Source organism: Balaenoptera musculus, chromosome 5 (assembly GCF_009873245.2).
Source record: "Balaenoptera musculus isolate JJ_BM4_2016_0621 chromosome 5, mBalMus1.pri.v3, whole genome shotgun sequence".
In the NCBI taxonomy this organism is placed as follows: domain Eukaryota; kingdom Metazoa; phylum Chordata; class Mammalia; order Artiodactyla; family Balaenopteridae; genus Balaenoptera; species Balaenoptera musculus.
Genome location: NC_045789.1, coordinates 70,795,908 through 70,817,018, shown reverse-complemented (window position 1 = coordinate 70,817,018; position 21,111 = coordinate 70,795,908). Strand labels below are relative to the sequence as shown.

General features: G+C 35.3%; 1 protein-coding gene across 1 annotated transcript in view; it reads right to left on the bottom strand.

The window, feature by feature from the left end:
• Window positions 1-6,219, bottom strand: part of GABRG1 (gamma-aminobutyric acid type A receptor subunit gamma1) — a 66,900-nt gene extending 60,681 nt beyond the window's left edge. Inside the window, exon 1 of the mRNA XM_036854048.1 lies at window positions 5,997-6,219. Coding sequence (XP_036709943.1) covers window positions 5,997-6,100 — 104 coding nt within the window. The 5' untranslated portion in view covers window positions 6,101-6,219. The remainder of the gene's footprint in view (window positions 1-5,996) is intronic.
• Between the last annotated feature and the right edge of the window lie 14,892 nt (window positions 6,220-21,111).

Genomic DNA, 21,111 nt, shown 5'->3' with positions numbered 1-21,111 from the left:
AAATGAGTAGAACAGAAACAACAAAACACTCTTTCTAGTCAACTCCAGTTATGATAATTTGCAGGTTTTTCAGAAAGAATTGTTACTAAGGAAATGACAGAAACAAATATACACTCATAAGACACCTGCACAGAGTAACAAATTAGTTTATAGAACACAGATGTCTGATTAAAACTTAAATTTAATCCAACCAATAGGGCTACGTTGTTCTAGTCAATGTGGCTATTTAGTAGAAAAGTAATCCCTGCTCAAAACACTCTACTGCATGTGTTGGAAAATTATTCTAATAGTGGTACACATCTAGGCCGACTGAGAGGTAAATGACCTGCCTATATTGAAATGGATCACAAATTCTGCAACCACAAGTCATGGTCCTAGCAATCTACCCAAAGATTAACTTGTTTTCCAGAACCCTTGATTCTAGCAGCCCTACAGCTATGTGGAGAACCACATCACACCCCGATCACAACAATATTAAAATTTTCATATTTAACCCACTATACTCTAGTCATAGATCTTCTGATATGCTCATCTACCTACAGGTTGGAGTGCAGGGTCTATGTTAACTTCCTTTCTATATCCCTAATATTTAGCACAGTCTCTACCACTGTGTTACTCAAAATATTTGTCACTCAATATATTTGTCTAAAAATAGGGAGAAATGTTAAATCTCTAAATGAATTGTATTTGTAAGGAAAGAATTCCTACAGTTCAAAAATTTACTACTAAACTAAGTTATATAGGTTTTAATAGGACGTTGCTATCTTAATGTCATATGTTAGATGACCAAAGTAAAGGATATCCTAGGAATATAGTTTTCAAAAGGGCCACCAAACCATGAGACCATACCTCTGGCCACAGAATAGTAGTGTTATCTTCCTATGTATATTTTTCACTAACACTGACCTGAACTTATGCCTATGACAGCTAAGAGCATTCAGTCTTTTCCCAGAGTTACAATTGATGCCAGTCTCCTTAGTGTCCCCACTATAGCTCATCTAGAATTGCAAGTAGCTGTTATACCATCTTATTGTCTTTACTTGTTTATATTGATAGACCGTCTCAACATTAACTACTAGAGTTTAAGTTCACTGGGGTCAGGGGCTCTGCCTTCTTTGTCCAGCACGTATACTATCACATATATGTCCTGTATACACTATACAAACACTAGTAGGGCAAAGATTATGTCTTGCTTACCACTGTATCTCCAGTTCCCAGACCTCTGCTTAATACATGGTAGGCACTGAGTAAATATTTGTTGAATGAATGCTAATGCTTAATAACTGTTTATTGAATGAATTAATAGCTAAGACTATTTCCTGAAACATGGGGCTTCAGTTGGTTAAACCATTTTAGTACAGATAGAATTAGATTCTGAGATATTTAAAAGTAGAAAAAAACATAAATTTCATCTGGCTCTCACAGAGTACAAGAAATCTAACAAGCTTCTGCTTGAAGTTTAGTGACAAGACATTCATTATTTTGTTAGAGTGCTTTTGTATTGATGAAAATCTGGCTTCACATAGCTTTCACTACTTGTTTATGGTTTGTCTGTAACATCTATACATAATGAATTCAACAATGATTTCCTCTAGCATCCTTAAGAATATACGATTTCTCAACAAAATTTACCTGAATTCAAAATTCTTGCTTTTAACTCTCTATCCAGTGGTGTTTTTTCTAGATCAAGAACTCCAGTTCGTTTAAGTTTTTCCTAAAATAATTAATCCAGCACTACACATAATATTCTAGATTATGTGATAAATACACAGCGGACTGTAACTTACTGTGCTTCTGTCAATTTTACTGTCTCTCCTCTCCTCTCCTCTCCTCCTTTCCCCTTTCCTTTCCTTTCCTTTCTTTCCTTTCCTTTCTTCCTTTTATCCCTCCCTCCCTTACTTTCCAACCCCCTCATCCACAGTTATGTTAATTGCTTTGATTTATATGGCATTTGTAATCTTAGAGGAAAGGTGATTAAAAATGCAGGCTCTGGGCATAGAGCACATGGGATCTGAGTCTTGGATTCAGCATTATCAGTAAGATGATCTTTAGTGAGTTAGTAAAAATTGCTGTGCCCTGGTTTTTCCATCTGTGAAATGGGGAGAATAACAGTATCTAGGCTTTATTTTCCCTTCATTTTTGATTGGTAGTTCGGCTAAGTATAACCTTGAGGTTGAACATTTATCTTTAGAATTTTGGAGACATTTCCTCCATGGTTTTCTGGTATTGTAGATGAGTAATCTCATGGTGTTCTAATTCTCTTTCCCTGATTGTGATCTTTTCTATCAGTACCCACTAACCTTAAAAATTTAGACTCCTCTGTTTATCTTTGGAGTTGTGAAGGTATATTTCCTTATTTTGACTACAAGATGTTTTCCTTTGGTTAATACCATAAACCTCAGCCTTAGCAGTGTGCATAATGGTAGTACTCATGTAGAACACTAGACACAAGTACTATCCATATGGTTAGTTCTCATGTCTAGTTTATTCACCACTGTAAACCCAGCAAGTTGCACTGTGTAGAGCACATAGCAGGCATTCAATAAATGTTCGTTGAATGATCTCTCCCATAATCCAAAAGATATTTAATAATGCACAAACGATTCAAGGAGTTTACTGCACTTAAATTTTACTAGAATAAAAAATTCTAGAATAACTGTGATTCCAAGAATATCTGTTGTTATGACTTTTCAGTTAAAACTTTAACTGCCATGTACTTTGCAAAAATTTTCTCTCTTGGTCTTGAAACAAGCTGGAAAGGTAGATGTCAGTTCTACTTTTCACAAATGAGGACTCTCTGCCTCAAAGATTTGCCTGAAATCAGCCTAGTGGGAAGTGCTGGAGCTGAAACTAGCATTTACATCTAATGGTCAAGTCCAGGATTCTCAATTGGTAGCATGCACATATGTGAATTATTCTCCTGAGGCCTGTGGCAGTCATTTCATCATATTTTGACAATATCTCAAGAGCCCTTTTTTTCAGTTTTTCACCCTGCCTGTCTCCTCTTCTTTGGGACCCCACCTTCATTATTATTTTCTTAGACAAATTTTAATCACCTTTATATAAATATATAAATATAAAATACTAGATTTGTCTCTTTCATTTTTAAGATGAAGAAATCAAGCATTTCCTTTTGTTGATAAGCCAAAAATGTGACTCATAGTATATAATGGGATAAAAAGGAAGAAAAGTATACCAAAACGACTCTATACACAGGGGATTTATCAATTATAGCATTTGCATTTTAACTTCAAAATCATTTTGTCTCTCAGTTCTTCTTTGAATATTTAATTATCATGGAGCTTCATTAGTCATTTTGTACTCGTTTACATCTATATTTTATTAGAAAATGAAGCCAAAGCTCTGAATGCCTAAAGAAAAATCATGCATTACCATCTCCACAAAATATATTACTGAAATTATTTTAAAATAATATATTTTATAATGTAATTATACTTGAATATTGTCATTTGGGCAACTGACTGCTAAATTGTATGATTATTGACTCGAGATTGTTTTTAGAAATAAAAATGAGTTATCTTCCTTTAGCTCTCTCAACGTACAACTTCTTAGTCAAAGCTTACCGTAAATTACATTTTAGACTATGTAAAATCTCAAAGCATTTTTTCAATTCTTTTCAAAAGTCTGATTATAATTATATTTCTTTCAACATTAAATTCAAAACATTATTTTTCAAATAAGTCAAATCAAGCTTGAGAGATCTTAACCAACTTGCCAAGATGCCATAGAGCCTCACAGAGAATGAAACATAGGAACCATGACTACAGCTTTTAGTTACAACAACAGGATTGGTTTTCATAGTTCAGCAATGTAAAAATCAATAAAGTGTCTCTCCTTTATGCTCTTGATGAAAACTAATGAGTAAACAAGCTACTGTCTTTGATTAGATACAAAAAATAATAGCTTCCAATTCGGTAAATCCCAAAATAGGTGACTTTGAAAATTTAATTTAGAAACTGGCATCAGACATCAAAATTCTTACAAATAGAACCATCTGTGATTAGTTTTAGAAAGGTCCCTCAAAAGGAGAAGAAAGGAAGAAGAAATTTTGAATGTAAATGGTTTATACATGTTGACATCAATTATCTTCAACTAAATATTAAAAGGATAAAAAGTTCATCACAACTGTAGCTACTTTGAAAAGTGAAGACATACACTCTCATAACTGAGGCCCTAAGAGTTAATTACAACAGCAACATACAGCTTTATTTTTTAATATGTATTTTTTCACTGGCCAGAATAATCCATATTCTCTATAGTACTATGATAAAATGATTTATTTATTTTAGCTGAATAACACATCTCTCTCTCTCTCACTCATACATATGACAAAAAAAAGTACACGGCATTTCCAATTAGAATTTCTCTCTTGAAAACTGCTATGAAAAGCCAGTGACACAGCTATTGAGTTATTTTATGTTTCCGTTCAAATCTTAGAAATATTGAATATGAAAACTGGAAGAAATCATAAATGATCTACTACTGCCCTTCATTTCCTAGATGAAGGAACTGTGTTCAGAGTGGTTAAGGACCCTTGACACATAGAATCATGTCTCCAGACTGCCAGAGCCCATCTCTGTCCACTACACCACACAACTTGTTAATTCTGAGCAGCTTGAAGAGAGTCTGAGACCCATCATGATTCTCATAATGTAAATATCCTCAAGAAGAAAATGTATTATTTAAAACCAAACATTTCTTTAAGTAGACAGTATGCCCTTTAGTAAGCAGCTTGTCTATTAGATTGCAAGAGAAACTTGCACTTACAGTGATAAATCAGCTTACAGGTTGTTATTTCAGAAAATCACTGGGTTAGTCTGTTTTTACTTATGAGAACACAGATTCATTTGCGATATTATGAAGATGCATGAGAGCACTAATACATGGCCTACCAAAATATCTTCCATAATTTTATAATATATTCAAAGAAATAAACCATTACGATGTGCTTAAATATAAGAAATAATTAATCAAGTAGAATGTTTGTGCTCATGCAGAACATTTACGTTTCTAAGGGAAAAGGGTAAATAAACTAAAACTGTAATACTTAAAAAACATTGGGTGTCAAACATATTCTGGCAAGTCTAATATTACTTAGCATACTTTATTCTCTATTTTTGGAAAGAAAATACAGTTGTTCTATCTGTTAGTAATGGCAAAAATCCACTCTAGCTATATGCTAAAAATAATCGTCATAATAATAAATTTTAGCAGTGATGCAAGTACTTAAAAAGGCATGTTTCCATCTCTATAGTGATTACATTTTACTCTTGAGTTCTAAGCACTCCCTCTCTCTCTCCCTCTCTGTCACACACACACACACACACACACACACACACACGGGACATTCACATCACCTTACAATATTTATTTACTTGTACACAGCCAAGTTAAAAAAAAAAAATTCAAAGCCGGCTCAGTAAAATATACATGGTTACTTCTAACTTAAATGTAACATAGTTTCAACCCTGATGGATTTTTAGCCATATTTATGATCTTTCTTGATGTAAAACTTTGATTTTTTTTTTTTAGAATAGCAAAAAGGTAAGGGAAAAGGCAATATTAGTGTATAAAAAGCATCATACATGCCATGTTCTGTAACAAGTTTCTAAAATAACTTTGTCTTTAAAATGCAGAATCATCCAGAAAGTTCATCAGTGGCATTCATTCACTAAATGTAGTAGCGAAAACATTTCTACTCCCCTCCCCACTTCCAGTAACTGAATCTTTACTAGTTTCTACTGTGCTTCAAGTCAAAAACAACTGAGCTAATCTCCATACTTCACACATAGGCTAATTTCATTCTATCAGAAAAAGAGTAGATCTAATCAAAAAATAAACTGATGGCAAAATGTTGCACATGTTCCCAGGGAAATGCAAATTATTTAACCTAGAATGATTTTTTAAAGAAAAGAGAAATGAGGGGGGAGTGAGTAGATACCAAAGAATAGTTTTGAGTCCTTGAATTTACTCACCAGTTTCCCAGGTGCAGGGTCAGTAACAGGAACATCAACCTCAACCCTTTCCTTTGACTCCACAGAAGAAAAGGGGAGAAGAGAAGAGTTTTCCAAGAACCCATTGGGATCTCTTTTTCCGCTCAGTTCTCCAAGCCAGGACTTTTTCTCCCACCTTAGCTGCAGCCTGGTGAGTACAGAAGGGAGAGTGTGGGAAGGCAGTACACCTCCCAACCAGGTAGGATGCGACTCCCAGGGGAACTGAGCAAGGGAGCCAATCATTCCGAGAGGATGCTGGCATAAATTATCTGAAAAGAAGTTGGGCCAATCAACGGCCCAAAAGGGCGGGGCTTCCCCTACTAGAAACCGAGCCCAGTAGGGAAAAGGGCTCCGTCTTTCTGAAAGAAAAACAAACCTCTTCTCCCTGGCAGCCTCAGAGAAACAGTTGAGTGGCCCTGACAGATTTCCCTCCCGAGGGAAAGACGGCTTCCCTCTTCCCTCTAGCCTTCCCTCCTGCCTGACTCTATTTCGGGGATCTGTTTCCTCTCCCGTGTTTGTATTCTGAATCTGTCTTCCAAGAGGGATCCGTGGGGAGCTTGCCGTGCCTAATTGGTTTTCCCCAGGCTCGCGAAGGTTCTGCTAATTTTTGTTAATTATTGTTAATTTTGTGTGTGGGGGGGGGGGAGGGAGCGGTGTCTCATTTCTCTTTGCAGACCCAGCACCTGGCACGATGCCCAGCACAAATATGTTCTCGGGAGATGCTGAAATATATAACTGAATGAATGAATGAGCGGGCTGGGTGCATTCCTGGTAATCACGTTTCCTACCCACCCCCCTTCCGCTGTCTTATAAGAGAGGATTTGCAGTCTCCTCTCTCTGGGCACCAGAAGATGATACTAATGAACAATACCAGACAAGAATAATCTCCTTTTACAAAAACATAAACAAAAATCCGATTTTAAAAAGGTTATTTTAGTCATAGGAGCTGGAGATCGATTACATGTGTAATCCTTGTTCTCCCCTTTGCGTTTGTTGAGCTCCAGTGTTTGGTACCTAACTTCAGAGGCTATGCTTTGAGTTTGCAGCAGAGCCCAACAGTTGCCATGGCAACTAGAAAGCCTCTGGCAGCTCGAACAAACTGTATAGGCTAAGACAGTGGTGGTGGTGGTGGAAACAGGCTTGCTCTGCCCAGCCATCTTCCGCCTCTATGCCCTCCTAAATCGCTGCTTCCCACCGAAGCCCTGGGGTTGGGGTCTTTGGCTGTCATTAATCATCTCACAACCACCTGGAATTGACCAGATTCAGGGGTGAACTGCAATTTACCACCGAGTTACCTTAGAGTACTTGTCTCCCAGGAAATAGTTCAAGGTAGAAGTAACAGTGTTTGTGCATGAGTAGTTGTTGCTACCCTGCCGTCTGAAATCACTTAAAGGAACTGGATGGAGGTAACAAGGTTACAGGTATTTTCTTGCCCAGAATAACAGATGGTGCAGTGCTGGGCTTTTCTCCCCTCTCTTTGATTCTGCATCTTTTTAGTCTTCTCTGAAAATAGGTATTGACTTCCTTGTTTTTCTTCTACTACCAGTTAATTAGGAAGCATTATTCTCTTCCACAAAGTATGTTAGTCAAGGTAGCTCATACCAAATAATTTGTATAACAATAAAGTTTCATTATGATAGATTTTGAAGTGAATAAATTTAAAGTTGATTTCAATATGAATCTGGATAGTTTTTTTTTTCTGGCCAATTAAGAATATGCTTTGCATAGCTATTTAACTGTTTCACTGGGTGCACACACTAAATCACCATTCTGATTAGCCAGTGAACTAGGAATGAATTCACTAGACGTATGTAGTGAATAACAAATACTCGTCTAGGTACTCTTTGCATTTTGCTAAGATTAGGTAAGTTTTCTGCATCTAATCAGTGGCAATACGATACTGCATATTTTTATACAACAGTAGTTTATAGTTCTCCCATCAAAAATTGTTAACAAGGTTTTACTCTTATTGTTCTCATACATAACTGAAAGATGCTGAGAACTGTTAAGAGAAATTAATGAAGAGAAAAGGTGAAGGATATATCCTTAGGCAGTTACACATTGTCTGTTTATTCTTGTAAAACTAAAGGACAGGAGTAATTTCCAAACTGGGAAAGTTTCTGTATTTTCTGAAATATATGTTTTTGCCAATTTGGGGCTGAAATTGTTCAAACTTATTTAAATTCTTTCTTTCAAGAAATTTTATCTGACAAATTATTTATGTGTCTCTTCCTTTGATTTATTTTTCCTTCTTATAATATTTGTCTTCTGGGAAACTGATCCTATTCTGCTGTCGTAGTTAACTATAATTCCCTGTAAACTATGTTAAAGGGATCTGAACCCTCTGGAACCTGAAGAAAGAATGATGATTTTGTATATCAGCCATGTATTGACGCTGACAGTCTGTCTCATTTGATTTACTAAATCAGTTGTGTGTGTGTGTGTGTGTATGGTGGGAGGGGGGATGACACATAGTGTGAGCTCTGAAAAAAAGCCAAGAAGGTACACTGTGCTCATCAAACAAGCCATAGTGTCTCACAGAGGAACACTTATGGAGAAACAGATCAGGTGTCTTATACTGTATACAAATCTAGATTAGAAGGCCAGAAGTTGCTGTAGGAAAGTGTCTGGAGACAGCTCTCTGTCTTCCACTATGGCAGTGGTTTCCAATTCTAGGCAATTTGACCTCATGAGACATTTTTCAATGTCTGGAGATATTTTCAGTTGTCACAACTTGGAGGATGGACGAGCTATTGGCATCTAGTAAGTAGAGTCCAGAGTTGCTGCTACACATTCTAAAATGCAAAAGAAAGCCATCCCACAACAAAGAATTATCGAGTCCAAACTCTCAGTAGTGCCCAAAATGAGAAGCCCTGCAATATGGATGAAAAGGATCAGTAGAATGATTCCATTGCAGCTGATGATTTCTTCATGTTGTCATTGAAGTCACCATACCCCTTCTCCTTCCTTTGACAGGCTGAGCCATAACCATTATTCATTAATTTCATACCTAGTTGTAATGATTATCAACTCATATTTCACAGCATTTTTTTCAAAATGTATCCAAGTATCACCTTAGAATAAAATGCTTGGAGTATCTATTAAAAATGCAAAGACATGGGCTTCTCCCCAGACCAAATGAATTAGAATCTTTAGCAAGAACCTCTGGAGGTTCTCATGCATCAAAACATTTGAAAACCATTGTCCTATAATTGTCCCACAAAATGACCAGTGAGACAGTGACCTGATTATGAATGTGCAACCCTGGCCTAGCAAAGCTAGATTTCAATATGATTCACTTGTCCATTATTAATGTATTCATTCAAATATTTATGAATAAATTATGATGTCAGACACTGTACCAGGCACTGAGAATACAATGGTGAACAAGACTTACCACTTTTTGCCTTGCTTTCATCTATAGAAAGGTTATAAGAATTTTTAGTTTACTGAGTTGTTTTAAAGATCAAATGGATGAAGACATGGGGATTGCTTTAAACAGTACATGGATAATAGAGATCACTCAAAAAATGTTATTTGTCATTGTTGTTTACTTGTTGAGAGTAGGTTTCAAATCTAATTCATTCACTCCAGTGCTTGGTTACAGAATCTGGCACAGAGTAGTAATTTCTAGAATGTACAGTCTAACAGGGAGAATGGAGAAGATTAGGAGACACTGATGTTCTCACCCCACCCTCAACATTGTCCTGAAACCCGGCTTCTCCAGAGGACATTTGGAGTCATTTTCTAGTTCTCCACAAACTCTATACTTCAGTCAAAATCCCAATTGTAGGTTCCTAAACTTATCACTCAATATCATACTTTTGTGTGTTTGTTTGTTTTGTCCTGTCATATGCTATTCCTTCAGTTTAGAAGGCCCTTCCCTCTTCTTCATCTGCCTCGTCTCTCTTCATTCTTTCTGATTAAGTTTAGGTGTCATTTTTTCCCCCAAGGAGCCTTTATTGCTTGTTCACTGCATGCTAGTCTGTGGTACAGTCTGTCCTATAATAATAGTTAATATTTATTGAGTTCTGACTATGTGTCACCAGGCATTATTCTTAATGGTTCTACATTATAGGTGCATGTAATACTCTCTCCACTTAAAGCAACCATTTCATATTTGTATCATAGAACATAACACATTTTTTAAAAGTATCTGTATTTCTACCCAAATTATCAGTTCTGTGTTTTAAAATTTTATATATTAAAAATTTATAGTACTTAGCAAACCGTGTATTGTTATGTATATATTTAATGTTATTATAGCTTATCTATATTTAATATTACGTGTACATTTGGTCAGTACCTTTCTGTCCCTATAATTTAGCTCTGTGAAGTCAAGGATTTCATTTGTTTTCATCCACTCACCCCTTTTGTCCAAAGCAATGGCTAGCAAGTAATAGGTACTAGATAAATATCTGTAGAATGAATAAGTATTCAGTGTATAATTAAATAAATAAACACATGCATAGCTTTATTCCTTTTATATACTTCTGGAGCCATTAAGGGATCTCTTTCAACAGCATAGATTCCAAGTGCCCATCTCTAATTAGACAAAATCCAGACCTTGTTGCTTGACTTATTCCTTCTTATCACACCATGGGAATTAACTATTTTTCCTATTTACATATTGCCATGATAAAAATTAACAAACCCAAGCACTTTAATTTATGCAATAAGATTATTATTTAAATCAAACAAAAGAGAGGTCCAGCTCAAAGAGATTTCACAAAGCTGAAGACACACACCCTTTCTTTGTTCAATCTCCTTAATCCTGTACCTGGCCTCTAGAGTACAGCAAAGAGAGGGAGTACTGATCATTGGTGGCAGGCAGCCATGGATCTAAAGCATCTAAGTCCATCCCATTTTTTGGTTTCTGTATAGTACTTTCTGAATCTGACCTTTTGCCACTGGTTATCTCTGTTCTTTCTTGTATCTTTCATGCTTTCTTTTCTAGCTGATTTCCTCTCCAACATACAAATATGTTCATGTATAACATTAAACCTTACACATATACTACATTAACCTTATTACCGCCTCTGTCTTTTATGCCTATTCCTTACTCCCACTAATAGCCATTCTTCTCTATTTCATCACCATCCATTCACTCACCAAACTTAGGGGTCTGGCCTCTGTGCCATGACACTGATGGCTCCAGGTTGCTAAATCCGGTAGATGTTTCCCATAATCACCTTGTATGATCTTTCATCTGTGTTGGATCCAGTTGACTCTCTTTATCAAAACACTCAATATCATGATACCATGCTTTCCTGGTTTTTCTTATGAACCTTTTGCTAACTCTTTTTAGACTTCTTTGCATGCTTGTTCTACCAGACCCTAACATTTTTAAGTTCCTCAAATATGAGTTCAACTTCTTTTCTTTTTGCACCACACTTTCACATTGGGTAATCTTGTCTATTTCCTAAGCTATATATACAATATATATATTGCATATACAGTTTGCAGAGTTGATGTAATAGTATTAGATAGATAAAACAAAAATGCCTAGCACATAATAGCCCTCAATATATGGAAAAGATTTGGAATCAGGTGGGTAAACTCTTGTAAACATCAGGAAGTATAAGATTAAATTATATTTGGAAAAGTAAGGAATGTAGAGTCAGCTAACATAAATTTCAATCCTGTCTACACTAATTATTTTTCTGACCTTTGGCAAACCACATCTCTCTGAACCTCAGATTTCTCAGTTACAAAATGGAGATGACAACCCCCATCAAAATAGTATGAAAATCAAATACAATAGCCTTATTATAACTCTTTGTAAATTATTAAACAACATAGAAATATTAGTTGTTGATATCACTGTTATTACTTTTTGATGATCAGTACAAAATTATAGTAATTAAAGAAGGTATGACAGGGAAATACAAAATATCAAGAACTAACCATTTTATAGTCCTCATAGTTTTCTAAACATTGGATATCTTAATTGATTTGGATATCTTAACTTATTAAAAGCCTGAAACAATTCTGTGAGACAGTTACTATTATAATTCCTTTATTTTATGGATGAGGAAATTGATCTAGTAGATTTAGTAACTTTCCCAGGTCACACAGCAAGTAAGTGGCAGAGCTGGGATTTGAATCTAGGGAGTCAGGGTTCAGAGCCCATGTTTGAGCTGCTACGTGATATTGTCTTTACGATGACAGATGAGTCATGATCTCTGCTTTAAAGAAGATAATTTATATTTCTGCCCAGGACACCTTTTCCCACCTCAGGTTAACCAACACTGTTATTTTAGTGACTACATACCAGGGCATCACTGTCATGAAAACCTTCCATATTTTACTTTAAAGGGCCATCCCATAAAAATGTCAAAGGTGGGAAAGAGTTTTTGAAGAATGACCCTTTAGCAGCCATGATTCAAAGGAATACAGTCCTGTTCAGAATATGAGACACTTACAGGAAAAGGTACAGCACTTGGAGATATATCAGAGCCTGACATTTAATGAAAACCTTAAAGATCTTGATGGAGCTTTATATCAATTACTCATTCACCTTGTATATGGACTAATATATTTTATTTTTAAAAAGTCTCACTAGCAGGACTGGCATTGAAATGCCCCAGCCCCAAGGGAGTCTTTGAATGGGTCCTATCTAGTACCTAACTCCCTACTCATCTAGTTAATAGCCTGCAATATGTCTATTTATATGGTTTTGACTAGCAGCTAAAGAATAATATAGTTTCCCATGGCCATTTAAGATCCACAGAGAGAGAACGTCCTTCTACTTGCATATTTCCTCCCTAATTTGTCTTACAATAGCTCTTGGTCCAACAAAGTATGCAGTGACAACATGTATGTACCAGAAAAGCATTTATAGTCCTCAAGTCTCCTTTTAGACCACAAGGAGGTGCCATGAACACCAAAAGAATTGTTCTTATTGACAGAAATCTGGGGAGCCTTTATGAAAATAAATTCTAAGTATATTGGATCAGGGTAGAAGGATTATAATGCTGGATGGGTCAAAATGCGTTGAAATGGGTACAGTCCACTAAGCGAAGATTCTGGATTCAATATGTTTAATCAAGAGTATTTCTAGCAGTTTGCTTTAATGGCTGACTGATCCTTTACCCAAAAGTAGCAAGTTATGAAGTTAAAACATCCATGATACTGAAAAGTAGGTATCCGAAGTTTTAAGAATAAATAGATGTTAGCATGGATTTGTCCTGCTCACCAACTCCAATCTATGCCCCTAAATTTGTCCAAGCACACTCCCTTAATGTATTCATCAGGGAACCTCTAGCAGCCTTGAAGAGCTCTTGGGTGGCTATTGTCTGTAGGCCAGAGATGATAGTGGGAAATGCTGCCATCAAACTGGATTCCCAAATCCAATGGAGATAATGGGATCTCAGGGATTCTCTGTATTCAATGGGCATGATAAAATCCTAGAATAATATCAGGGGTCAAGTGGTGGCACTTAATCACCAGAGTAACGATGGGCATGGGTACAGAAATGTACACCAGAGGTAGCACAGTAATCAGCATAGTCTGAGCTGCAGAGATCTTTGGTGTTTGTTAAATGATAATGGTGTCCTTGGAACTGAAGTAGATGATCAGCCTACAGAACCTTACTGATGTGTATAGTCAGAAAAGCATTAGGTCTGGTGAAGAAAGATGTGATTTGAATTATCACAAAAGAGTTCAAGCCCCTCAAACCAGTTTCTAGTCTTGAGTCTAGAGCCTCTTAATGAAGGGGAGATGGGTTTTGCTTAAGGAAGATTGTAGCTACACAGACAAAAATTTATTCCGTAAATTTATGTCCTATCCTTCCTCCAAGAAGTCCTGCCACCATTTATCAGAGTGACTGTAGAAGCTGAATAACCAGATTCTTTGAGATTATAAGGCCCTGGTTTTAATTTACAGCAATTCCTGGAGATCCAAAATACCACTGTGGTCCAGTGTAGCCATAGTAGACATCTATAGACATGAGATGATTTATGGTTTGGGGTGATTCTAAGGTAGGCCTACGTGCACCTGAACCCATCATGTGATTTTATCCCAGGTATACAATGCATAGTTGTGAGGGATATACTCAGCAACTTGTAGAATAACAAATTAATTCTTTGACCTGTGGGGAAAAAACCCAAGAAAAGCCCCAGGACTCTCTTTACGTACCAATATAATAAACAAAATGTAATGCTACATCTCTGCCACACCAAGGACATAAAAGATGAAGGAGTGGTACTTCTTACTAAAGATACATTTAGTTTGTCTCTTTGGCTTATACACAATGCAGATGGGTATAAGAGAATAAGAGTAGATTATCAAAAATTTAATTAGGTAATGATTCCAATTGCAGCTGTTATCCCAGATGTGTTTTTATTACTGCAGTTCCCAGAGTCTCTTGATACCTGATGTGTAGCAAACATTTCAGTGGTGAAACTCATTAGACATTTACTTTCAGAGGAGAGGATCAGGATACACTGTTGCTGACTTACCTCAGGGCTAAATCAAACATCCAGCCAGTGACATAGTCTAGTCTAAATGGACCTTGACTGTCTTTTTATTTTATAAGACATCATGCTCTTCCATTAAGTTGACGACACCGTTCTGATTGGATCTGGCGGACAGGAAGAAGAAACTACTCTAGACACCTTGGTAAGACACACGTTTACCAAAATGTGGGAAAAGAACTCCACAAAAATTCAGGGCCTTGTTTACACATTGATGAAATTACTAGGGGTTCAGTGACCTGGGCGTGGAGATATTCCTGTGAAGGTGAAGGAAAATTTGATGCATCGGGTCCTTCCTATCATTAAAGAAGGAGCATTATGTCTCTTTGGATTGTAGAAACAACATACCCCTTATTTAGGTTTATTACTCCAACCCATTTACTGAGTAACCTTAAAGTCTGTTTTTTATTAGGGCTTTTATTATTTTTATTAGGACTCAGAAAAAGAAAAAACCTCTGCAATAGGTTTAGACTACTGCATAAGAGCCTCTACCACTTGGACCAAAAGAGAATACTAATCCAATTATGTTTGAAATGATTGTAGCATATAGGGATGCTGTGTGGCACTTATGAACAGACTCCTGTTAATGAATCACAAAGAAGACTTTTAAAATTTTAGAGCAAAGCTGTGCCATCCTCTTCAGATTATTATTCTCCTTTTAAGAAATAGATTCTGGCTTGCTACAGGTCTCTAGTAGAGACTGAACACTTCACATGAGCCACCAAGTTACCATACAACCTGAGTTACCTTTCATGAACTGGTATTGTTGGCATGGGCAGAAGTCCATAGTCAAATGATAGCAGCACATAAGCGATCAGGCTTGAGTGAGGCATAGACTGAGACACACAAGCAAATAGCTAAAATGCCTATGGCCCTTACTCCAGCTCCTTTGCCCATGTCTCTCAATCTTCACCTAGAGTCTCATTAGGAATTTCCTATGAGTAGTTAACAAGATGAAAAAAAAAAAATGAGGCCTTATTTACAAATGATTCTGTAGACAAAAGTAGACAACTTCAGCTTACTCCAGGACCTCCAGAATAAAGTGAAGAAAACTCCCATTAGGCAGAACTCTGAGTAGTATAACTGTTTTGTTGAATTCTTTTTTTTTTAATGAGAGATTGTCAGAAGTAGAATCTTCATTGATTTATAGTTCGTGTCTAAAGGTCAGAGACTTGGAAGAGACACACTTGGAAAATTGGTGGCAAGAGAATGGAGAAGAGATATTTGAATAGACCTCTCTGAAGAAACACAGAATGTCGACATATTTTTCATTCCATCTATGATTCTCACCAAAGATAGCCTCACCACAACAAGACCTTTGTATTCAAGTGAACAAGATGATGTGCTGTGTGACTATCAGTTACCCTCTTTCTCCAGCCACCCATGTCCTTATAGACTGTCCTTTTACACCAAGTGATGAATGTTATACATAGAGTCAGTAATATAGATTCACCAAGTATGGTCTGACTTGGCAAATTTCCAACCAGTCAATAACAGATACTAACACCTAGCTCCAAATATGATACCATTGCACAAGGGCATTAATTAGCCACCTGGTAGCAGGTGGATTGAATTGGACCCTTCCATGGATGCCATTTTCTTCTGCAAATTACCTGAGTTGTCAAGATTGGAGGTTGTGAGAAACACCCCAGTTTCTAGTTTTTCCTTGCTCTCTATCCCTTCACAGCCATCTTTCTTCCACAACTGCTACCCCTGCTGACCTATAGCCATTTATCACCAACCACCACCCATGAAACTCTATAGAAGTCTGACTCATTTTGAACAAAAGGGTGGTCTGAGAGAAGTCCAAATTACAAAGTCTCCAAGAATATTAGTGTCTAAATTTGGGGGAATAAATATGGCCTAATGTGTTGATTCACAATGTAAAATATATTTTTACATTAAATCTTTTTGGACAGATTCTACATATACACAATCATCATCAGATATGGACATCTATTTTTCTGTATTTCTACACTGTATATGTGTTCCATTTATAGCAGTAAGTATTTTATATTATGGTGTTTGTCATAACACCATATGGCACACTCTCTGTAGCTGGGACTCTCTCTTTTGTCTTTGTGTCCCTAATAATACCTAGCTATAGTAGGTACACTGTAATTGTTGGATGAAAAAGAGTGAATTTGTGAATTATCTGTCACTCAGTCTGTCTATCTATTTAGATAACCTGCTGTAGAAATAAGACCAGCATTTAAGTCATGAAAACATAATCAAGAATTGAAGACTTGTCACAAATTTGGGTACACAGGATGGGATGTCAGGGTTAATATGGGGAGAGGTTTCTCATCAGAAATTGAGATGATGCAAGGATCTGGTGCAAGTTAATTTTTGCTGATCAAAACAAGACTTAAAAAGTTAATCAGGTAAATTATGTCATATCTCATAGGTAAAAGAGAGGAATATATTTGTCCAGATATCCAGGGTAGAACAGGAGTATGGACAATTAATCTCTGAAACAAATTATGAGGCAGAGAAGTGAGGAATATAAAACAACATCAAATTCATATTAAAATATTTTACAAGTGGAATAGATGGAGAGGAGAAAGCATCTACAAATTTACACAACACATATGCGTAATATTGTATTTCCCCAATATTAAGTATTTGATTAGTAGAGCTGATTCTTAAAAGTCTTTACAATATTAATTTCTGTCATATTTTCCCATCAGAAGAATTATGAACATCAGTGTGCTATTCTCTGAAAACTGGATTTTATTTTAGTATTACAGTATTATTTCTTCAGTCAGTAGTTCACTTCGTAATGGTTCCTTCATTATTGCTAAAAACACCCATAAATTATTCTGCCCAGAACAAATGTTTGAAATGGTTATGAAGGCGTGGAATTAACTGCTATGGTCTTTAGGAATACATTTATCATCACTAATTTGTTTTCATTGAGAAGAAGTTTAACTTAAAGAGCATGTTAGATAATTTCATGTCTCTATAAACATTGAAAAGTAGCCCAGGACTTAGTAAATTTTGAACCATATTTCCAAACCAGGCTATTGAACAGAAAGGCCTAGTGGAGCCTTTAAAAATAGAAATTCTACCACCCTGTACAACCTGATTCAGAGTTTCAGTAGGTAAAATCCTGAAATTTGTATTTTTAACAAGCTTCTCAGGAGATGCTTAAACAAATGATATATAGACTTCCATTGAAACCGCTGATACCATATACAATGGCAAAATGCAGTCAATACATATTTGCTCACTGAATATATGTGACCAGCTTTGCAGCTTTGCTAAATATATCACATTCCAAGGAATGTTAAAATACTTCCAAGAACTTAACAAGTATTTATAAGACAACATAATGGTGATGCTTCTCTTAGGGTTTGATGACCTCTTAATGAAAAGACGATTGGGATTCATAGTCTTTGAACTCCATTTTACATGAATAATATACATTTTTCTTTTCTGAGAAGAAGCTTCATCTCATTCTCATTGGTTCAGCAAATATTTGACTATCTATAAGGGATTCTTTCTTCTCTCCCCCAAAGGTTAAGAACTATTGCCCTAAATTACTCATATTGCCGTTGATTTGCATGCACGCTGATCTTTCCTCCAGGCTCACAACCAACATCATTTAAATTTTAAGCAAAGTGCAATTATCAAGAATCTATATACACTTAGAATAAAAAGGAAGACGTGATCAGAAAAAAAAAGGCAAATAATATCATTTTTCCACATTAATTTACATGTGGAATAGCCTCAGAGGTTTAATTTTTTCATCTTGGAATTCAAGACAGAGATTGTTCCTTTGAGATAACTTCATCAACCCTCTCAGTTGACTGCATTGCAGGAACTTGCTGCCAACAGACATGGTGGAGGGTCATAGCTTTGAAGTTCTTGGGGTCCATGTTGTTTCAATCTGTTTAGTAGCTGTAGTCTGTGTGGATTTAAAGTTGGTTAGTCAACCAAACAAGAACAGAATAGACTTAGTTGATCAATGTCACCTTGAAAGAAAATTAAAAGGCATTTTTTGCAAGACTGAAAAATAGGAAGCTAGAAGAGAAAGCTTACTTATATGCTGGATGACGGAATTTAGCTTTGGGAAATCTTGATGCAGATAAAACCTAACAGAAATGAGTGTAAAGAACATTGCTTATATCTCATGATTATTGAGATATAATTTACAATTGGTAAAATTTACCCTGTTTAGGAATACTATTCCATAGGTTTTGACACTTGTCACTATGAAGATATAGAATATTTCTACTATCCGAAAATTTTCAACATACTCCTTTGTAGTCATTCCATCTCATACTCAGTCCTGGCAATCACTGTCTTGATATCTATCTCTATTCTTTGCCTTTTCCAGAACGTGATATAAACAGAATCATAAAGTATGCAATTTTGTGTTCTTGTGTCTTTCATTTAGCATAATAAATTTAAGATTCTACTCTATTAGATGTTATCAATATTATGTTCCTTTTATTGGGGAACAATATTTAATTGTACGGATGTACCAAGATTTATTTATTTATTTATTTATTTAGACGTATCTTTTTCTTGCTTCCAGTTGCTGCTATAAACCTTTGTATACAGTTTTTTGTGGACATATGTCTTCATTCTCTTGGTTAGATGCCTGGGGTGGGGATTACTGGGTTGCATATTATATTAAAATATACTATATTATATATTATATTATATTCATAGATGCATCTTATATATTATATATGAACTGCTAAACTGTTCTCCAAAGAGGCTGCACCACTTTCTTTCCTGGAGGCAGTGTATGACAGTTGCTCTGCATTCATGTCAACACTAGGCATTGCCTATTTTTAGCCATGTTAATATGTGTGTAATGAAATCTCATTTTGGTCTTTATTTGCATTTTCCAAATAAATAAGGATGTTGAACCTCTTGGATGTGCTTGTTTGCCATCCATATCTCTTTCATGGTGAAGAATTTGTTCAAAACTTTTTTTTCCCATTTTTAATGGTTTATTTTTGTTACTATTATTATTATTGAATTGTTTTAAATGGATATATGAGTTGCAAATACTTTCTCCAAGTCTGTAGTTTGTCTTTTAATTTTCTTCAGTGTCTTTTAAAGACCAAAAGTTTTTAATTTTGATGAAGTACAGGTATCAATTTGGTTTCTTTCATGGTTTGTGCTTGGGATGATCTAAAAGCATTTTTCCTAATCCAAGCTCGGAAAGATTTTCTCTTATGACTTATTCTAAAGTTTTGTAGTTGTATGTGTTGTGTTTAATTTTATGATCCAATTAGTGTTGATTTCTATGTATTGTGCAAAGTATGCATCAAAGTCTCCTTTTGTTCATGTAGATATCCAAATGGTGCATGACCATTTGTTGAGAAGACTATTCTTTCTCCATTGTATTACCTTGTCAACTTTTGTTGAAAATTAGTTACTGTTATATATGTAAGCCTATTTTTGGACTCTTCTGGTCCAATGATCCTTACACCAATATCACACTATCTGGATTAGTATAGATTTGTTGTAAGTCTTGAAATCAGAAATTGGGAGTTCTCATACTTTATTCTTTGTTTTCAAAATTGTTTTGACTACTTTAGCTTCTTTACATGTCCATAAATATTTTCAAATAAACTTATTAATCTATAACAAAACAAAAAGCAAAAAAAAACTGCTGGGATTGTGTCTGAAATTGCTTTGGATGCACAAATCAATTTGGGAATAATTGATATTTTAATAATATTGAGTCTTCCAAATAAAGTTTTCATTTAGTTAAATTTTCTTTGATTTCTCTCATTGATGTGTTAGTTTTCATCATATTCATTTTATAAAGACTTTGTTAGATTTTTCCCTAAGTGCTTCACATGTTTTGATCCTATTATAAGTAAAATTTTTAAAATTTTGATTTTCAGTTGTTTACTGCAAGTATAATTTTTATTTCCCCATTTATTTAGTTTTTATTTTTTAAATCAAATATATTTTGTTAAAATTATTCCTATAGATGTCATTTTTCATACCGTATTAAATAGTCTCTTAAAATTTAAATTAAAAGATTTTTTATCACTGGTATATATAAAAAATGATTTTAGTATGCCTTGTATCCTGCAACCCTACTAAATACATTCATTGGTACTAGAGAAAATTTGTAAATTCTTTGGGATTTTTCTATGTAGACAATTATATCAAAGTATGAATAGAATAAATTTTAGTTATTTCTTTCTCATCTCTATACTTTTAGTGTTTTGGGGTTTTTTTTTTTTTGCCTTATTTTACTGGTTAAGACTTTTATTATGATATTGAGTAATAATGGTTAGAGAGGACATCACTGCCTTACTCTCCATCTTAGCAAGAATGCATTTGTCAATATTACTGTACACATATGTATATATATATATGATACTAGCTGCTTTTTTTTGGTAAATGCCTTTAACCAGGTTGAGAATGTTCCCTTTTATTCCTCCTTTGCTGACAGTTTTTATCATAAAGGTCAAATTATTTTTGGAAAAGGCAAGGAATGAAGTGTTCCTAAAAGCCTCTGGAGAGGGTGCAGCTTTGCCAACTCATGATTTACACCCACTTATACTGATTTCAGGTTTTTGGTCTCCAGAAATGTGAGAGAATAAATTTCTTTTGTTTTAATCCACCAGATTTGTAGTAAT